This window comes from Thermobia domestica, chromosome 8 (assembly GCF_964235325.1).
Source record: "Thermobia domestica chromosome 8, izTheDome1.hap1.1, whole genome shotgun sequence".
Lineage (NCBI taxonomy): Eukaryota > Metazoa > Arthropoda > Insecta > Zygentoma > Lepismatidae > Thermobia > Thermobia domestica.
The window spans coordinates 191,736,434-191,757,819 of NC_137461.1; the positions used below are offsets into that span (position 1 = coordinate 191,736,434).

The 21,386-nt window shown below is 34.8% G+C and overlaps 1 protein-coding gene across 3 annotated transcripts in view; it reads left to right on the top strand.

The window, feature by feature from the left end:
• LOC145693392 (cilia- and flagella-associated protein 300-like) overlaps positions 1 to 21,386 on the top strand; it is a 109,774-nt gene that overhangs the window by 66,680 nt on the left and 21,708 nt on the right. For 2 of the 3 annotated variants that reach the window (XM_081769350.1, XM_081769349.1), the window contains one exon: positions 17,458 to 17,528. The exons of the other annotated variant lie outside the window; for it this stretch is intronic. In XM_081769350.1, coding sequence (XP_081625476.1) covers positions 17,458 to 17,528 — 71 coding nt within the window. The remainder of the gene's footprint in view (positions 1 to 17,457; positions 17,529 to 21,386) is intronic. 3 annotated transcript variants of the gene reach the window in all.

The window sequence follows — 21,386 nt, forward strand, 5'->3', positions numbered from 1 at the left end:
AGTAGAAGATGATTTATATACCAATCGAAAGCACTAATGACGCGTATTACGAAACTGTAAAAAAATTTTCCGAATGCATATACTCTGCGAGTTATATAAATATACAGGGTGTTCAAAAAATCCGTTGCCACCTCTAGAAATCGCAAACCGTATGTCAGATGCCAAAACAGGAAAACACGTGTGTGATCATTTTAAAAGTATAACGCATCAAAACAAAAAGTATTGTCCCAGGGCCACCCACAGGGTCCTAGGCGGGGTCCAACTTAAAATTTTCAAATAGCAAGCGGTTTCAAGTAGCATATCGTTGGAAAGTTGTTGGGAAATTAAAGAAAACGGAATAAGTCCCGACTCTAAAATTACCATGTGCAAAAGGCGGCCAGTCAAAATATCGGCAAAAACATTATTGTAAAGTCTATGGTCACCCCAAAGAAACCTGAAACGGTGAAACAGATGTCAAAATAGGGAAACATGTGTGTCATCTTTTCAAAACTACAATGATTGAAAGTAAAAATATTTGTCTCAGGGTTCTCAACAGGGTCCCAGACGGGGTCCTACTCAAAATTTTCAAATGGCAAGGGAGGTCAAATAGCATATCATTGAAAAGCTGTTGGGAAATGAGAGAGGACGAAACAAGTCTCCACTCTAAAATTACCTTGTGTAAAATGGCGGCCGGTCAAAATGCACATTTTCATTTCGATTCTTGGAGCGCATTCACTTTACATTTGGAATCGGCACTTCTGGTCATTGTGAGACATTTGCACGTATAAATATAAACAAGTAGAGGCAAGTATCTTTATTTCTTATAGCTCCAACCTCTACTTATTTATGGTCGTGGTTGTACATGATATGTTAACTAGTTAGCTCTATATTCAAAGATGTCAAATGTTATGTCTTTTCTTTATTTTTAATTGCTTTTATTATATATATATATATATATATATATATATATATATATAATTTATTTAGACTTTACTGTACCCAAAGAGCAGAATCACACAGTAGGGGCATTTCCTTTCTTTCCGTTGAGTACAAGAAGTAAAGTGAAAATAAACTAAAACCCCGCTACAGAAAGAAGAACTGAAACTCAAGATGTTTGCACAGTGTTATCGTAGTGTGTCCAGACTTGTTCCATCTGCTTTCATTTAACAACTGCTTTAAACGCTGTGCTACTTGACCCCCCTCTTGCCATTGGAAAAGTTTGAGTAGGACCCTGTGGAAGACCCTGGAACAAATATTTTTACTTTCAATCATTGTACTTTTGAAATTATGACACACGTGTTTTCTTGTTTTGAAATCTGCCTCACCGTTTCAGGTTTTCTGGGTGTGGCGATAGACTTTACAATGTTTTTGCTCACATTTTAAACGGAGGCCATTTTACAAGGGTAATTTTAGAGAGTTGAGACTTTTTCCATACTCTTTCATTTTCCAACAGCTTTTCAACGATATGGTACTTGACTTCCCTTGCCATTTGAAAATTTTGAGTAGAACCCCATCTGGGACCCTGTGAAGGACCCTAGGACAAATATTTTTACTTTCAATCATTGTACTTTTGAAAAGATGACACATGGTTTTCTGTTTTGACATCTGTCTCACCGTTTCAGGTTTTTTGGGGTGGCCATAGACTTTACAATGACGTTTTTTGCTGACATTTTGACCGGCCGCCATTTTGCACATGGCAATTTTAGAGTCGAGACTTGTTCCGTCTCCTTTCATTTCCCAACAGGTTTCCAATGATACGCTACTTGACTCCCCTTACCAATTGCAATTTTTGAGTTGGACCCGCCTAGGACCCTGCGGGTGGCCCTGGAACAACACTTTTTGCTTTGATAGGTTGTACTTTTAAAATGATCAAACGCGTGTTTTCCTGTTTTAGCATCTGTCTCATCGTTAGCGATTTCTAAGGGTGAAAACGGATTTTCTGGACACCCTGTATATTCATATAACTCGCACAATATATGCATTCGGAAATTTTTTATGAGTTTCCAGCAGTAATAGGCATCATTCGTGCTTTCGATTGATATATAAACCATCTTCTACTTCGATATATAATCTCCCTCTCTTCCCTTGTAAGGTGTACTACTGCAGAGACAAATGAAGTGGAAATAGAAATAGTTCTTCCTTATGGAGGAGAAAGATGGACGCAGAGGGAAATGGTGACCAAGTTAAATAGAATATATTTGGAGAAATCAGTAAGCCATAGTGTAGTTGGAAAACTTCTATTTTAAAAATCGCGAAACACATTTTTTTTTTTTTTTTTTTTTTTTTTTTTTTTTTTTTTTTTTAATGGAGATCGCCTTCAAACCAGAACTCTGCTTGTCAAGTTTCATTACATTGGTGATGCGCACGACTATCGTAATTGCCTTCCTTCGTAGCGTGGTGCATAACATCTTGGAAAGAGATACTTTCCACCCTGGAAGGTTTGTTAGTAACATAATAGCAACCTAAATGCAGTAGTGATCGCCGAGTAGACGATTTTTATGACAATTTGGCGGTGAGCAAATTATAATTTCGGATGTTTGTAAAACACTAACCCTCAGTAGTTCACTAACAGGAAACAGTAATGCTTTCCAAAATGGATTGTGTGGCCCTTCCTGCTGGTATATTGGCTAGCTCGTATGTCTTTGGATCATGTTGTCCCGGGTTGATTCCTGGTGGGAGAGCACAAAAATATAATTTCATAATCATTCACTTTCATTAATCATCCATGTCCTTCTGTCTAAAGGGCATAACTGTAGGATTAAAAAAAAAAAAAATCATTGATGGTGTAATGTGGTTTAATCCATTTTTTGTGCTAATAAGAGATTGCTCAGAATAGTGGCGGACGTATAGAACTGATTTTGTATTAATCTTGCGTGTGGCTCATTAACTCTCTAATGGTTCTTAACTTCATAGACACCTTGTGCAAACGGAGTCTTATCATTTACTTGTTTGACTGGCGCATATGCATCCCAACATAAGCTGGGAAGAGCATGTTGGACAGCTGGAGGAAGAAAGGAACTTTAACTAAAATATTACCAACGAGAATGAAATGATCATACTCGTTTCAAAATGAATTAAACTAAAGGTGGAAGGGATAAGAAATAAAGATAAAATCAATCCATGCCAAGTGCTCGAGAAAAAAAATTGCCGCTCGACCTTTTCAAAAAAATCGAAATTTTTCATGATTTATAACAGGGTACTTCAAAACCAGAATTAATTATTTTTCAAAACATCTCGAAGCGACGCAGCGGCTACCGACATTTTGCGTTTTCTCGATTTCAGGCATTTGCGTTGTTTTGCATATCTCAGAATGTATTTGTACTAGCAAATTGAAAATTGCTGGGCGTGTCCAACTTGTGCAGAGCTAAAATTTTGGCCTTTTAACATTTTTGCCTAAAACCACTTTAAAGGGGTGAAATCAGGGCATACAGTAGCAACATTTTTGGACATTGAAGACATGTTTGGGAAGAGGAAGAAACTGACGTAGAGGTCTGAATTTGTGTGTTAATATAATCCGAGGTCATAAGTTTATTCCCAAAAATTTGCATATCTGTAGCTGCTCTCAAAGGCCTGAAAAAATATCGTAAAGCTGAGGAATTAAGCCAATTTGCCATATTTCACTGTCCAATATCTTCAATGGGCCTGGAAAAAATTCTGAAATTTTGAGAATAGTTACTCCTTTAGAACACCATAACACACAACAAAGCGCGTCTTGTGTTTTTTGAGCAGAAGGGGGTCAAAGTGTTACGGAATGACGTCATACTGTAGGAGGTGTTTTGTTCACAAATTCAACTGAAAATTAATTGATGTGTAGTAAAATATAGTAGGATGAATGGCTAGTCCAGTCAATGCTCTCAAGCTCGTTTCTTTCGTCTAGTTGTGACTCACTGTCTTATCACCCACAGCAGCACTGGTGAAGAATGCCGCTATAAGTAGAAGGCGAGAAAAGTAAAAATGCACACTTGGCAAAAAGTCTATAAGTACTTATTTCTCTTACTGCCTGCTATATCAATGATATTCAAACATGATTATGCTTATTTCAACTGTCAACTCATGCAGAAAACTGTTGTCCTTTCGTTTAATCTACATTCCCCACTGTCGAAAGAAATAAATGTTTAAAGTTACTTTTATTTAATGTATGTAACACTGAAATCCGTCAGACTGTGAGCTATGGCTATTCGTGTCTCTATCACAAAATTTTCGACAAACTTTTTTTTTATTAAATAGAATATAATAAATTATATTCAGACTCGTATATTAAAACAAAATAAGTCATGTCTAGGGTAATTAACTTAATAAACAGGTTTATAACTCAGGATCTTATCTACATATGAAATCATAACACATGAGTTACCTCTATTAAAAGTTTATTTAGAAAAAGTTGATAATTCTATGAAATATCTTTCTTTAAAAGTGCACGAGATATACCTGTTGGGTATTCTCTTCTCTAATTCCTTAATTTTTCTCTAGTTTTAGTAAACTTTATTAAGCTAAGGTTTCTCTAATTATGTGCCTGTGGGACACAGAAGGGTTATCCCTCACTAAAAGCGTCCTCTGTCAACCTTAATTTATAAAGGGCATTGACTCACTACATCAAAAGCCCTGACCTACGACCCTATTTCGTGTACTCCCTTAAATAGGAGATGCACTAGAAGGATATCTATCTAAATACTTATTATAGGGATAGGTAGGTAAGGGGAAATGAGTTCGCCTTATAGTAACGAAAGATCCTTAAATAGATCTGGCAGGTAAAGGTTAGATAAGAACCATACTTCCTGAATTAGGAGATGTGATTAAAAACAAAAATCTAAAAACTTTATCAATAGCCTCTTACGAGTCCACTTCGAGGGATCGAACCCAGAAATCTGTGTTCAGAGTATTCATAAAAATCTATTATGTCCTGCAAGAGGGACAAATTACCTTATAACCGACCAAAGCCGTATACAGCTTCAGTTTTGAACACGTACTCAAAAATTCTAATATCAGGGAATTGTTAATCTAAATGCCATATCCACCTAAATATGGAATGTAGCATTTCAAGGATCAAATCCTGTCCCTATTCTACAGGGCCTAATTTCCTAGCAAAAATCTGTTTCTTGAATTAGTATAAGAATTATTTTTCTATATCCCTTCTTCTCACAGGACCTCATTTTAGTCCAAGAAAGAAGCCCCTTAAAAATGAAAACCTACTAGAAGTTAGAACCTAATATAGCTCATGCCTTCTGCCCTATTTAAGACTCGGAGAACCTAACGAGTAGTGATGTGAGGTGGAAAATTTTCCATTCCGGAAAATTTTCCGTTCTAAAAAATATCAGTAATCAAGTAACAATTCCTCAGCAATCATAAAATTGGTTGAATTTATCTATAGAAATGTTAAAAATTGAAAGATCGTTTAAAGAATCTGAAAATTTTCATGGCTCAGACAATTTTCAGTACTATGTAGAAACAAGTTAAACAATTTTTCATGAATCGAAATATTTTCTGTCTTATATGGAAAAGTTGGAGAGTCGGAAAATTTACATCGTTTTGAAGCAAAAAGTAAAACAACCTTTTGTGAATCGGAAAGTTTTATTGCTCTGTAGAAACCAGTGAAAGGAATTTTCATAGATCGGATAATTTTCATCACGATGTAGAAACAAGTGGAAAAAACTTTCCGCAAGCCGGACAATTTTAAATATGATGTATAGTGTAGTGTAGTGTAGTGCAGTGTATATTTAACTGCACATAGAGCTACAAAATTGATTTTCTGTAGAGGAAAGTTAGTCAGCAACAAATTATAATTTTCCAATTAGCTTTCGGGAACCGGAAAATTTTCTAATATTTCAAGTTGGGAAGTAAAATTTTACATAGCGTTTCTCTCTCTCTCTTGGTATCTATCTATCTATCTATTTATCTATCTATCTATCTATCTATCTATCTATATATCTATCTATCTATCTATCATTCATTCATTCATTCATTCATTCATTCATTCATTCATTCATTCATCCATCCATCCATCCATCCATCCATCCATCCATCCATCCTTCCTTCCTTCCTTCCTTCCTTCCTTCCTTCCTTCCATCCGTCCATCCATCCTTCCTTCCTCCACTTATTCCTACATCGTTGTTTAGCCGTAAAATTTATTGGTAATAAATATTGTTTTAAAAGGTTTCATGAAGTGAAAATATAACGATTCTTCATTTCAAGAATGTTTCAAACACTTCAATGCGTTCTTCCCTCAGAATCCACCTTTGATCTTACAGTATTTGATTTCGTCAGTTTAATAACCATAAGACGGTTTTCTCATAGCTTTACTACTTTTATAGATTTACATACTGCAACATTTATAAGTAAGTAGATATAATATAAAGTGTATTTTGTTAATTTTTGACTACCCAAAATTCCAGTTTAAATAACTCATGAAGGCAAATACTGACCATTTTCTGGAAATAAACATTTATTTATAAATATATTCATTCAGAAGAGAAATTGAAATATAACTATTTGGTCTAGGAAATAATTCGTGCGGTTGGTACGCACACATTGAAGCTGTAGTACAAACACAAAATACATAAATACCTTAAGAAAAATATTGTCCATCGCTAGCCACCACTTTCGCCCATCTGTCAGGCAATGTACGGATTCCGTGGCGAAAGAAGTCCTCATCCTTGGAAGCGATCCAGTCAGAGACCCATGTTTCGATATCTTCTAAAGAAGTAAACCGCTGTCCAATCAAATCATTGTTCATGCAATCGAACAAGTAGTAGTCCGAAGGAGCAACGTCTGGTGAATATGGCGGGTGGGGTAAAACTTCCCATCCGACATTTTCTAAATAGGTTTTGACCGGTTTTGCGACATGTGGGCGAGCGTTATCATGTTGGACAATAAGTTTATCATGTCTGTTCTCCCATTCTGGTCGTGTTCTGGCCAGAGCTTGCTTCAAACGCATTGTCGTCGATAACGTTCTCCATTCATAGTTTCACCCGGTTGCAGCAGCTCATAGTACACCACACCTTTCATATCCCACCATATGCACAGCATAACCTTTGCACAGTGAATATCTCGTTTTGGTTGTGATGGACCTGGTTCACCTGGTTTCACCCAGGCCTTTTTTCGTTTAGGGTTCTCGTAATGGATCCACTTCTCATCACCCGTAATAATTCGATGCAGAAACCCCTTTCTGCTCTGTCGTTGAAGCAGCAATTCGCAAATGGTTTTTCGTCTTTCAACGTCTCTGTCTTTCAATTCATGTGGAACCCAATGTGACATCTTTTGAATCATTCCCATGGCTTTCAAGCGTTTGGAGACTGGTGTTTGATCAACGCCTAATGCTGCTGCAAGTTGTTCCTGCGTTTGACACGAATCCTGCTCGAGCAATGCTGTCAATTCTTCGTCTTGAAATTTTTTTGGCTGTCCAGCTCGCTCTTGGTCTGCCAAGCCGAAATCACCACTTCTAAACCGTGCAAACCACTTCTGACACGTTCGCTCAGCTAGAGCCTGGTCACCATACACTTCCACCAAAATACGATGACTTTCAGTCGCACTTTTCTGCATGTTAAAGTAATGCAGCAGGACACCCCGCAAAAACACTTTATCAGGCACAAATTGCGCCATGTTCACTTAACTACAAACTGGTGTTGTTGACGCTTTAATCCACTGCCCTATACTACGAACGATACGCGATGACAGGGGTTTGCAACACATGTGTGGATACACGGAACTGTGGGACGCTCCGTTCGTTGCGCCATCTCTTGTCCACTCGCACGAATTAATTCCTAGACCAAATAATAAGGAAGCTGATTTGTGTAGTTGTTCTTCCAATATTTTATACATAATAATGATAGTTTTACAATACAAATATCTGCTCTAAGTTGTTGATTATACAAAATCCCAATATTGAAATTCATGATTTACGAGCGTTAAACACAATAAAATCATTTTTTTTTCTTATTTTCTGTTACAAAACTAATCTTCATAAGGAACTTTAATGTAGTTATTTCATTATATAGGCGGTCCTACATGTGAAGAAGTACTGGAATTTTCTGCTTCTGAAATTGATAAATTCACAAAGGTTCTTTTCAATTTCTTTTTACATTTTAAATATTGGAATGGGATATTTGTTCTCTACGAACTCGATGTATGTTCCCTGTATTTTACACACTCACACACACACACACAGAGAGAGAAAGAGAGAGAGAGAGAGAAACACTGTATATTTTTACTTCCCAATTTGAAGTATTAGAAAATTTTCTGGTTTCCGAAAGCTAATTTGAAAAATGGTAATTTGTTGCTGTCTAACTTTCCTCTACAGGAAATGAATTTTATAGCTGAATGTGCAGTTAAATATAGTGGAAAATTTTCCACCAAACATCACTATATATAATATCCAAAATTGTCCGGATTATGAAAAGTTTTTTCAGTTGTTTCTACATCGTGATGAAAATTTTCCGATTCATGAAAATTCCTTTCACTTGCTTCTACAGAGCAATAAAACTTTCCGATTCACAAAAAGTTGTTTTACTTTTTGCTTCAAAATGATGAAAATTTTCCGACTCATAAACAATTCTTCAGTTTTTCCATACAAGACAGAAAATACTTCGATTCATGAAAAATTCTTTCACTTGTTCCTACACAGTACTGAAAATTGCCTGAACCATGAAAAGTTTCAGATTCTTTAAACGATCTTTCACTTTTTAACATTTCTATACATGATTTCAATCAATTTTATGAATACTGAGGAATTGTAACTTGATCACTGATATTTAAGAACGGAAAATTTTCCGGAAAAATATAGAAGAAAATTTTCCACTTCACATCACGGCTAAACAACAATGTAGGAATGAGTGGAGTATGTTTTTATGAACCGAAAAATTTTCATCACTGCTAACGAGTTTAAGCAAGACCTTCGTAATACTCCCCCTCTCAAGTTAATTTCACTCAGTCTTATATACTGCTGAGAGAGTAGAAAAAATGAAAAAGAAGTTTAAAAAACTTTGGGAGAAGGAACTCCCAAAAGAGCTTTTTAAAAAAAGACGTTGCTGTCGTAAGTGTTTCCATCTAGTTAAACTGAAATTTTATAGAGGCAAAAAAAGTTTTTCAGATATATGATACATGCTAAATAAGATACATAATATTACACTATTAATACATAAATATATCAAATTGTAAATACACTTAACATATAATATTAAAATAAGATAGAAGTAAATAATATTAATCAGATCTGGCCAATTTCCCCCACATATATAATATATCAATTTTATATACTAATACAATTATATTATTCTAGCATTTTACACAGTATAACTCAGCAAGTGACCCAAAGTGACACTTGCACCACTCAGTGAACACTCACTCACTGTTAACACTGACAGGGGAATGCAAATTTATCGAAATGACAACAGTCTCCTGCATGAACTGACAGTTAAAACAACAATAAACAGAATTGAATATCGTGGATATAGCAAGCAGTAAGAAAAATGAGTACTTATGGACTTTTTACCAAGCATGCATTTTGACTTTGCTCGCCTCCTGCTGATAGTGGCATTCTTCACCAATGCTGCTGTGGGTGATAAGACAATGAATCAACTAGAGAAAAGAAACGAGCTTGAGAGCATTGACTGGACTAGCTATTCATCCTGGCTAGCCATATATCCATAGAGTAAACTAGCCATATATCAATGATATTCAAACATGATTATGCTTATATTCAACTTTCAACTCATGCAGAAAATTGTTGTCCTTTCGTTTGATCTACATTCCCCACTCAGTGAACATTCACTCACTGTAAACACTGACAGGGGAATGCAAATTTATCGAAATGACAACAGTCTCCTGCATGAGCTGACAGTTAAAACAACAATAAACAGAATTGAATATCGTGGATATAGCAAGCAGTAAGAGAAATGAGTACTTACGGACTTTTTACCAAGCATGCATTTTGACTTTTCTCGCCTTCTGCTGATAGCGGCATTCTTCACCAATGCTGCTGTGGGTGATAAGACAGTGAGTCATAACTAGAGAAAAGAAACAAGCTTGAGAGCATTGACTGGACTAGCCGTTCATCCTAATATATTTTACTTCACAACAATGAATATCCAGTTGAATTTGTGAACAAAACACCTCCTAGAGTATAACGTCATCCCTTAATAACGTTGACTCCCTTCTGCTCAAAAACACAAGACGCACTTTATTGTGTGTTATGGTATGCTAAAGGAGTAACTATTCCCAAAATTTCAGATTTTTTTTTATCCAGGCTCATTGGAGATATTGGACAATGAAATATGGCAAATTGGCTTAATTCCCCAACTTTACGATATTTTTTCAGGCCTTTGGGAGCAGCTACAGATATGCAAATTTTTGGGTATAAACTTATGACTCCGGACTACATGCACACAAAATTTAGACCTCTACGCCAATTTCTTCCTCTTCCCAAACATGTCTTCAATGTCCAAAAATGTTGCTACTGTATGCCCTGATTTCACCCCTTTCAAGTGGTTTTAGGCAAAAATGTTAAGAGGACAAAATTTTAGCTCTGCACAAGTTGGACACGCCCAGCAATTTTCAATTCGCTAGTACAAAACACATGCTGAGATATTCAAAACAACGTAAACACCTGAAATCGAGAAAACGCAAAATGTCGGTAGCCGCTGCGTCGCTACGAGATGTTTTAAAAATAATTAATTCTGGTTTTGAATTATCTTGATATATTATAAACATTCATGAAAAAAATAGTTTTTTTGGAGATGGTCGAGCGGCACATACTTGATCACTTAGAATGGATTGACTCGATAATGAAAATTTTATCACATATTCGTATATTTATGTGTTCGATAGATAGATAAATAGATATAGATATACATAAGTATGAGGCGCAATTATTGATGCGGGAAAACGCAAAAGTGGATCAGCTAGTAGAAAAATTATTAGTCTAATCAACGCAATAAATTTAATAGGTTTTGTTTATTTCTTTTCTCGCGAAACTGAATTTAATATAATCTCTATCTATCTCTGCGATCAAATGTATGAAACTTTGAAATTTCTGCTTTATGAAATCAGATCTCAGCTGCAATCGAAGTATATTAAACTTATGTTTCAGTGAACGGTAAGTTGAGTACTTTTTCTAGAAATGCATATTTTCTTGATAATCATTGAAAGACTTCATTTTTAAAACCGAATATTCAATTACTAAGAATTAGTACACCACATTATAAATAAACAAAGAGATTGATTGTCTATTTCATAGAATGTCATTAGTTCTAAGTTTATGCACAGTATTCCAAATTTTTCCGTTTACATTCGTGTAACTTGTTTAGTGGTGCTGAACGTACATATTTTGACAGTGCTGTAGATGTTATTGCACGCTTACTAATGTTTTTATTTTTCTCAGTTGTTGTGTAATTGTAGAAAGCTGTTCATGATACATGCTCTGTGGAGTTATACTGAAGTGCTGCATGTAGCTTGTTAATCTGTATCTTAACTTCAGTAGAATAGAGGTAGTTTTTATAGCAGGGAAATAGCACCAAAATTCAACCAGTAGTGTGAAAGGTATGAAATAACCACATTCTAACTTAATTCAGCTATGAGAGAATATTAAAGCAGTGTCGGAGGAACAGTGTATTAACTACGGCACATAAAGCAAGTAGGAGCTCCTTCGTGGCTAAGCAGTTAGCGTACGCGCCTTTGGCGTGGGAGACCCTGGTTCGATTCCCAGCGGGAGCTCAGATTTCACGTTAATCAGTAGGTCTCGTCTAATAGAGCCTCACTGCTGAAAGGGACGTTAAACTCAAAATCAACTCAATTCAACTCATAAAGCAAGTAATGGACTGGCAATGCTATTACAATAGCCTGCAATGGGGATTTCCACTAAAATACAGATTTTATATTTAAATTCAAAAATAATATAAAACATTGTTATGAAATATCCCTTAAAATATTTCTTAAAACACTTTTGCATATTTGGAGATTCCAAGAAAAAAAAAATACTGTCCGAATTCGCTCGAAAAAAAATCGCAATTGTATTAGTCCACGTTGTAATGTCTGCAGTTGACGTCCGCTTTTGCTTAACATAGACGGTGTGCGATACTGCATACTTAATGTCTTCATACACTGCTACAGACAGCGGATGTCTATGTATTAGTTAGGGAGGAAGGATTTCTGAAAACTTATCCGTCGCAATACTGATTACTGCAGAGCTTAATAAAAGGAAAAATCACGAAGAGTGCTAAAGCAGAGTTTTGTGTTACCCACACCCACACAAAGAACCTCTCATAATAAGAGAGAATGAACTGAACTGAAGACGAAGCGGTAAACCCTCCCCACTGGTTTAGTTGCTAGCATGTATGCCTTTGGTGCATGTAGTTCCGGGTTCGATTCGCGATGGAAGAGCACATTAATTTAATTTCCTTATGATTTACTTTCAGTAATCATCCGTCTCCTTTAGCCTAAAGGGAATAATCGTGGGACGTTAAACTAAGTTCGTTTCGTTTTTTACAGAATGGTTAGTGAACTAACTACCTATGTGTAAAATTTGTTCAAAGGTAACCTCAAATACATGTTATCAGTTATTATTTTATTATCGATCTTATTTATTTTGAATCTCTAGGAGACCGCGGTGGCTCAGGGATAGACGATTCTCCTCTAGTGCGTATGGTCCCTTGTTCGATCCCAGCTCGCGCCAAGTAAGTTTTGTGGTAGACGAACAGCATTTGCGTGGGTTTTCTGGGGGTTGTTTCGTTTCCTCCCACTTTCTTTATTCCACCATTTCGTTGATTTTCATCATGACTGTGGATCGTAAAACTGAAATATTTCATTTCAGTTCAAGTTTCGAATTTCGTAGTAATAAGTATTTAAGAACAAATCTATTTTTTGTTTGATTCGTGAATTAGGTTGAGTTCACGAGAATTTGCTATATAGCATTTACATAGTTATATTTCAAACTTAAAACATGTGCGAGGTGTGAAAGTGATATAAAGCATTTTTTCTGTGCATTTTATGCATATTGTAAACTAATATATACCAGTATTAATTATGGTATCTATGACTTAAATTGTATTTTATGAAATAAGAGCTTAAAGTGGAACCCAATATAAATTAGCTGTGGTAGTGCAACGCTAATTTGTTAACATATCGTTCGTAATAAATTTGATTCGGCGTCTTTACAGTTTATATCTAGAAGAATTAAATATTTCATACAGTGAGGAGGTTCAATAACTAGTATAGTAACACAATTGAAGCCTGTCTCTGTAATCATAAAATTAGTAGAACGTAGTGTATTCTATCGAACTCAGCCAATTCAATCATGGATGCTATAATTAAATTTTTTTATAGCAAGAATGACTTTATTTTAACATAGGTGATAAAAAGCAAATTATTATACGTGCGGTATGTCATCAAATTAAGAAAATTCAAACTCCCTTTATGCCCTGATAACCCCTTAGGGTCCAGATAAACTCTTGGACACCACTTACGTCATTTCTGTATAAATATGACGTTGAGTCGTTTTTAGTGCGCTAAGCTTAAAGGGATTTTCAGAGTCCTATTTCGTTAATAATACATAATATAAGAGAAAGAAATGTATATTTATTTTCTTACTTATTCCGTGCGCTGTTCTTTTAAATGTAAATAAATAAATAGTAATAAATAGTGGAAATCCTCATTCTGGAGATCCCCAAAAATGTACTTCGAATAGTCTCAGTATATCGGGAATCAAGTAGTTTGGAAAAGTAACCTGAATCGTTCGAAATACTACACATCCAGAATTTATCTTTGAAACATATAAAACTGAATGAGTAAATCGTTTGATTACGGAGAGATCTTGACTCATTTTTTCCTATACGTCAAAATAAACTGGAGAATATACATGCAATGAGTAACGATTGAATCGGAATGTAAATAACCATGAGCAAGAAAAAGTTAAGGTTGCTTGTATATAGAAATATTTATTGGACGTTTATCCGCTATGAAAGAACATTTAACACTATGAAAGAACATTTAACATAAAAAGAAAGTATAAAAGAAAGTAGTGCGTAGATGTGGTTTTCTCACATCTAAGCACTATCAACACTGATATGTTCACATTATAATCACCTGAAGGGAAATGGGAAATTATTCCAAACTGTAGCACAGTTCTGATGATGAAATAACACTGATTAAGGTAATCCATAATGATAACATTCCACCAGAACTTACTGCGGCTGTGAGTGGCTTCGTGTTACGTAAAATTGATCTCTGTACTTTTAAGATTATTAAGTTGGTGGTTAGTCCATTTTAAACATGAAATGGAGATGAAAAGTTTGTAACTCCAAAACACTAATAAATCCGTTGTTGATATATTGTTCAGCGTGTTAGAGTGCGCGTGATTAGGACTTTAGTATATTGTATTACATAGTAGATATGTGCATTCAGAATACATTCGACAGCATGTGTAATAGCTGTTCTCGAAGAAAGTAATTTGCGCACTTAATACATATCAAACAGGAAAGAGCAACCCAACGAGATTGAGCTTACAGTTGGGTCCCTGGCTTTCTTAATTTTCAGACTGTTTCAGTTCTGTCTCCCTAAACGGGCATTTTCCTATTTTACCAGTTACTTAAAATGTTTCTAACAAACCAGTAAACTTTTATATGTATGAATTTTGATTTTGACAGTCTGGCAGTGCTGAATTTGTCAGGCAAAATGTTTCCAACTCAAAACGTTAAAAGTCATTGGTAAACCAATAAATATTCATATGTAATTAATATAAAAACAGTCCAGTTTAAATGAACTTCGATTGGTAACTATGATTTCTGGAGACACTGTCGTTCGTACATCTGCTGAAAGAGGGAAATAGAGTTGTGATAAAGAAAGTATTTGTTCATTTGGTTGATGCGAAGCAAGTTAATTTTTGTTTCTCTAATTTTGTTATGTTTAACGCATGTGTTTACTTTGCACAAAGAAAGAGTTGATTATTTTGTACGCAGAAAAGAAAAAAAAATGCGTTGTTCCTTTCAACTTTTGCTTTTCTTCTTTTGAATATAAAATAAAAGCATATATTGAAAATGAATGTTAGTTTATGATACCTTGTGCAATACTGGACAAAAGCATATTGAATTCTATGATCAGATATACTATTAAAACATGGTGAAAGGTGATTGTTTACGATTTTAGTTTGTAATGTTTAATATGAAAGTCAGTCAAATTCAGAGAGTGAAAAATGTTTAACTGAATCGTGAGTCGAACTCGGGTCTCCTATTTACCGTGTCTATGATCTAACCACCACGTTATCCAGTCCACGCTCTGACTAGCCAAATATTTTCACTCTTGAATCCATGCTCAGCGGTTTACCGTGTGATATGAAAATATTTGTCTGGTTTATACTTTAGGTAAGAAGAGAAATCAAATGTAAATAAAATTTTAACTCGACATCTGGATATACTTCATCTTCAACGAGAATAAAGTTAATCAAATATTCTTCATCTTCACTGGAAGAAGAGTTCCAAACTGAAATTTTAAGCTGTGTGAGCAAATTTTGTGCAAAATTAAGGATTATTATTTTTTAATTAAAAGTAAAAGAAAGATTGATTGCAGAATTTTAGAAATCCTTGAAAATTTAATCAGATTTTATGTTATATACGTTGGAGAAAAGGACAGGTACTTAGATGCTTACATAAATATGCATGTAAAAATATAACTTTAAAACGATTAGCCTTTTTATTATTTATTTATTTTGTCAATTAAACACAGTATAGTAAGGTTAACATTGAACAGTCTTGCATTCTGCACATGCAGTGAATAACAGAAACGTAGTACTTCTAAGCTTTTAATATTACTAATGAAGTGAATGTAGAAGGAAAATGCTGGTTTAAAATTAGATAGTTCTTGCATCGTTTTCAAGTTATTGAAGCTACTTTAAATTGCTAATAGTTTATGGAGGACTTTCTGAAGTATGAAGAAGTTATAGATTTGAGTTTAAATTCTGTTTCAGATTTGAAACATTTACAACTTATTGTGATGGGTATCATCTTTGACAAACATATAACATGTGTTTTAAATTTTGTTCATATTATCTAAAACAAATTAAAATCTCCATTTTTAATTTTTCTTTATTATTTACAATACAAAAGTGTAGTCTAAGATAACAATACATTTTTAAACTGGAATATGTAAAAATAAATCAATAAACAAATTAGGTGATGTAATTACTTTTGTTTCTAGTTAGGAAATCATACCCACAATGTTCTATGTACTTTGTTTTAATACAATTTTAATTCTACCTCAAATACTTCATTTTAATCTGTGGCTGAATGTTTCAAAAATTACAAGACCAAGTTTTAACATGAAATAATAGTCATAATTTAACAACAAAAATAACATCGATATCAGTACTTCCTTCATTCTTCGCATTTACTTTTCGCAATTGCGCAAGTAAAATAGCGTAAAATATAGTAATATATGAAAAGAAAAACATAAACAATGACAGTAATAACTAAGATGTAGTAAATGATAATTTTTATACTAATCGAAATTAAAATATGTTGTGACTGAAAAGGCTAAGATCTGAAACCAAATTTTAAAATGACATGTCAGCTCTTTACTACAAAGCTACTTCAAAATTCGTAATGCCTCTCTACTTAATATTAATGTAAAGAAACCTTCATGTTTCGAATACTGAAGCTCATTGTTATATAAAATTATGTAGTTTTTACTTCATGAATGCTCAGTTGAACAAAATAAAGTCAGCACGGACAAATTATCCTCAGGCGGCTTCAATGGTAGCGGAACCATTGAATTAACCCATATATTTCTTTGTTACATGAAAGGGATATCCCAGCGAGTCCTTGTAGTTAAAGGTGGTCTTCTAGTTGACCTGCTGGGAAAGAAAGCGATGTTGCAGTTTTTATATCCTCTTACACAGAAAGCGATGTACAAACTTAGTCAACAGTTATTTGATCTGTATAGCTCCAAATTTTGATATTTAATATATTGGATTGTTCTGAAATGACTACTTGAATATTTTCTATGTTAGTGATACTATTATTATTGTTGATATATACTAGCGATATGTATCTATTTTAATATAAGTTTAGCAATGGCAACAACACGTCCCATCGACACCTCATTCATGCCGTTTATGACTTGTTTTGAGTATTACGTATTTACGAATGCGGTTAGGGTAAATTTTCTGCTTGAGCACAAAGGAAGTGGTTATAGACGATTTGAACGTGGCAGGTATATAAACATGGTATACGACTCGCCGATAGGTTATTGTGCACTTCATTCTTTTCTTGTCTCATTTCATCATTGAAAAACATAATCACGTACGTAACTTCACTCATGTATCACAGTACGATTTTTTGTGGTGTTTCGTAGAAAGAAACGAATTCAGTTCCTCTGAAAATTGTATGCTTGACATAGAGTGTTAAGCGTGACACTTGAAGCATTGTGTATCATATTACTTGCATGGCTTATTTTTCTTTGATTTTTACTTTTGTTTTGATCATTTCCACATTTTTTTAGAAATGTTTTGAATCATTTTCAGAACACGTTTTTTGAAAGTTTTGAAAATCACCATCATCAGTTTCATTGTGGTAAGTAGAAAATTTACTTCATTCAACTCTTGAAAGTTCGTGATTTCTTTAAGACGAATTGTTGTAAATCTTGCATTGTTTAAATTAAAATGAATGTCCGTGTTGGGCTTAAATAGAATACTTTTCTTTCCGTTCTACTTGTTCTAGTCACCTTGATGTCAAAACATGTTTGGATAACGTTAGTTCATTTTTGTTATTCGTTATTTATTTTGTGCGTTATTATCAATAGCGAAAATAACATGAAATTTGCATTGAATTGATTATATTTGCGGTTACCAATTAATATCTGTTAGTATAGGTGGCATGTTCATGAGAGATAATTATACGTGATATATATAAACTTTTGTGCTATATGATGTAAACTCTTGTGCCAGATATAAACTCGAATCTACTCAATTCGAACTTTGTTCTGTTTTTCAGCTGCAACATATTTCCTTCCTTAATCAGTATTTGGAATAAATATATATATATAGAGAATACTTAAGAAAGATAATATGTACAAAATTCAGCCTCTATCTCGATACAGCTTCGTGCACTTTCAGTAGTGCAAATATTTTGTGGAAGATCGTTTCCGAGTATTAATTTGTGCATGAGGCTGTAGATTGTGTGTCTGCTATGAAATATATGCAAATTGTAGTTTAAATGTGTCAACATACATAGATTCTTTATATCCTGTAGAATGTCCGTTGCTCTGATTATTCGACTTCGAGGCATATTTCAAAAACCTGAAACGGAAGTGAGTTCCTTCGTTCTTTTTCAAACCTAATCTATTTTTACTCTATGACTATATACGCTACACTTCGGGGTACAAGTTATATATTGATTTAAGCATGTGTATTATATATATGACAAATTTGAAAACTTAGCATGCCTTAACTACTTTATAGGTATACTATAAACAACTTACTGACTTTTTAAATTGGTGGAGTTACAGAGTATGTAACTTCAATCTTCAATTACATGATTGTTTTGCAGTTGATAAATATTCAGTCAAACACTACTCTGTGTTTTTGCATACAAAGTCTCCAAAAAAAAAAAAAAAAAAAAAAGTCATTAATCAACTATGTTAATGCGAGCATGCGAACGTGTAGTTGAATGGTTAGCTGTCATCGCCCTGCATCCAGTCTCCATGAAAGAACACAATTTTTAGTCACTTAGTAAGGCAATTGGAAAGCTCTTGAAAATGTTGCAAAGTCCGGTCTAGAAAGCACAAATTAGTGACCATGGGACCCGATGTAATGATCAGACATCTCCAAAAGCAACGTCAGGCCTTCAGTTTTCAGGTTAGTCGTAGTGTGGATGAAGTGCAGATTTATAGGAGCATTTGTTGTTGTAATATGTTTATATAATTTTACTAAGTTTAGTCTTAAGAAGATGTTATCAGTATAAAAAAAAAACTCGTGCAATATTCGAATTTTACAAATAGATAATATATATATATATATATATATATATATATATATATATATATATATATATATATATATATATATATATATATATAAAACATTTTTGGAAACGATAGAGGTAGATATTTCGCAAAACTATGAATTTTAGGAATTTGGTTGATGTTTATATACAGGTTAGATCACTAAGGTATTGCCTAACTTCAGTATGTGATTCCTTTAGGGACAGGCAACAGAAGAGTCTTGTGAGCATATACGTGATAACAACCCCGGTTTGGAGATATATAGGGTGTTCAAGAATATGCTTACTCAAGAACAAGACGGTCATCGTGCATAAAACGTGTCAGTCATCATGAAACGTGACAGCTATATCCATTTTTATTCCCTGCGGCGTGTGCCGTGTCTTGTAGTTCACCCTGCATATCTCTGAAACGGTTTGGTATCAAAGGTGGGCAAACCATCGGTAAACCTAAGAGATACACTGACTTGCTGGAAACAGCCACCAGCGTACCGTACTGTAGGGGTAGTTAAGGGGGACAAGATCAGAATTTAATTATGGCAAGCTTGGAAATGACACAAGCCTCTCGGGACTGAATAGGGACATTGACCCATACTGGGCGCAACGTTATTAGACGAAGTGTTCAAAATAATCATCATCTGAACGATGACTGTCATGTTTCGTGCACAATGGGCATTGTCATCTAGTGAGCATATTCTCTAAGACTCCGGAACAGTGTGGTATGACTATGTATTCATATGTTTTTTTTTTTTTTTTTTTTAATCTATTCTTAAAGGAATCACCTGCTGGTGTTTGAACTTAACAGTAGTGATCCACCTATATGTATAATATCAAAGTAATGGGAACACCTTAACAGAATGTAACTTACCTTATTAATACTGCTTTGAATGACCTTTAGTGTGTAATACAACTTGTATTCGTCGTGGAATTGAGGCACATAACTAGGAAATAATTCCCAGAGAAACGGTGGAGTATTTTTGATGCAGACATCATTCAGTTGCGTCATTAATGATGGAGGGAGGCATATTGTGTCGTATAATTCTGAAACTGACCATGAATGTTTAATGATGTTCAAATTATGGAATTAATCGAGTTAGGGGAAGTAGTATAGCGCATTTTGATGTTCCTCAAACTATGTCTGTACGTATTGGCCTCCCATTGTCATCTTGGAAGATTGTCATTGCTACGGAACATCATCTGTACCGTAGGGAACATCATCTGGACTGTTGCGTAAATTGTCCACATAATCCCTGACAGTAATTGATGCATTGAGAGTAATAGTCCCCCAACAGCATAGACTCACCGCCATATTGAGCTGTAGGATGTAGGTGGGCCGGAGTATACGTTTCATTAAGAGCTTGTCATACAATCCAGGAACTCCCTCGTAACCATATGGTTAGCGTACATACCTTTGGTACAGGAAATCTGGATTCGATTCTCGGTGGGAGCTCATGTGGTTTCACTTAAGCTATAGGTCCATGTCTGATATAGCCTTGGTGCTGAACGGAGCGCTAAGCTCTAACTCAGTGAGTCAATAAACTTAGGATGCTCTCTGAAAGAAGGAGAAAATGACTCATCGAACCTTACATTTCTTCCATTCATCGACAGCCATTTTTTTCTCTGCATAATCTCTTTCGTGCTATCACGTTGGTGGCGGTGTTCATAGGTTTGGAAGTTATCTTATAACCCAACTGCGGATGTTGAGATTTTATCATATGTTTGTAACAGGTGATTGCAAGGTTGTCCTAGACGTTGATTAAATTCTGTATTCACTTGTGCAGCAAAACGTCCTCGCTGGTTAGAGTACGCGCCTTCGATGCGAGAGACTTGCGTTCGATTTCGGTAGGGGCTCATGTGGTTGATATCCCAGGTAAGATGTAAGTCTCAATTAACCTTGCTGCTCAAAGAGATGCTAAACTCTGATTCATCCAGTCATTTGTGCAGTATTAACTCTAGGTTTTCATGTGATAACCCTATTCAATGTTCGAAAATCTCTCTCATCTAGACGTCGTTTCTATTTAATATTAATCTTCGTCGATGATGCCGTGTCATGAATATTGTATGCCATGATCACTTTGGATAATGTTGTTTTCGATACATGTATTACAATATGCCCACTTCGAAGATCGGAGAGGCCTCCCATTTAGCACTACCAACAGTCTAACCTATTGTACACATGAATTTGCACTATGGTAGGGTGTATAGCATTTACCTCTGGCGCAAGAGGTCTCTGGTTCGATCCTAGATCAAGTGAATTTGTGGGAACGACATCGTTTTCTTTGGTTCTCTCAGGATTCCTTCCGTTTCCTCTCTCCTTCTGTCAAATCTTTCGTAATCATTTACTTTTGTTGATTATATTTTCCTTTAACCTAAAGTTTACAACAGTTGGAGCTTAAAGATTTCATTTCAAGAATTTGTATTACATTGCTTCGC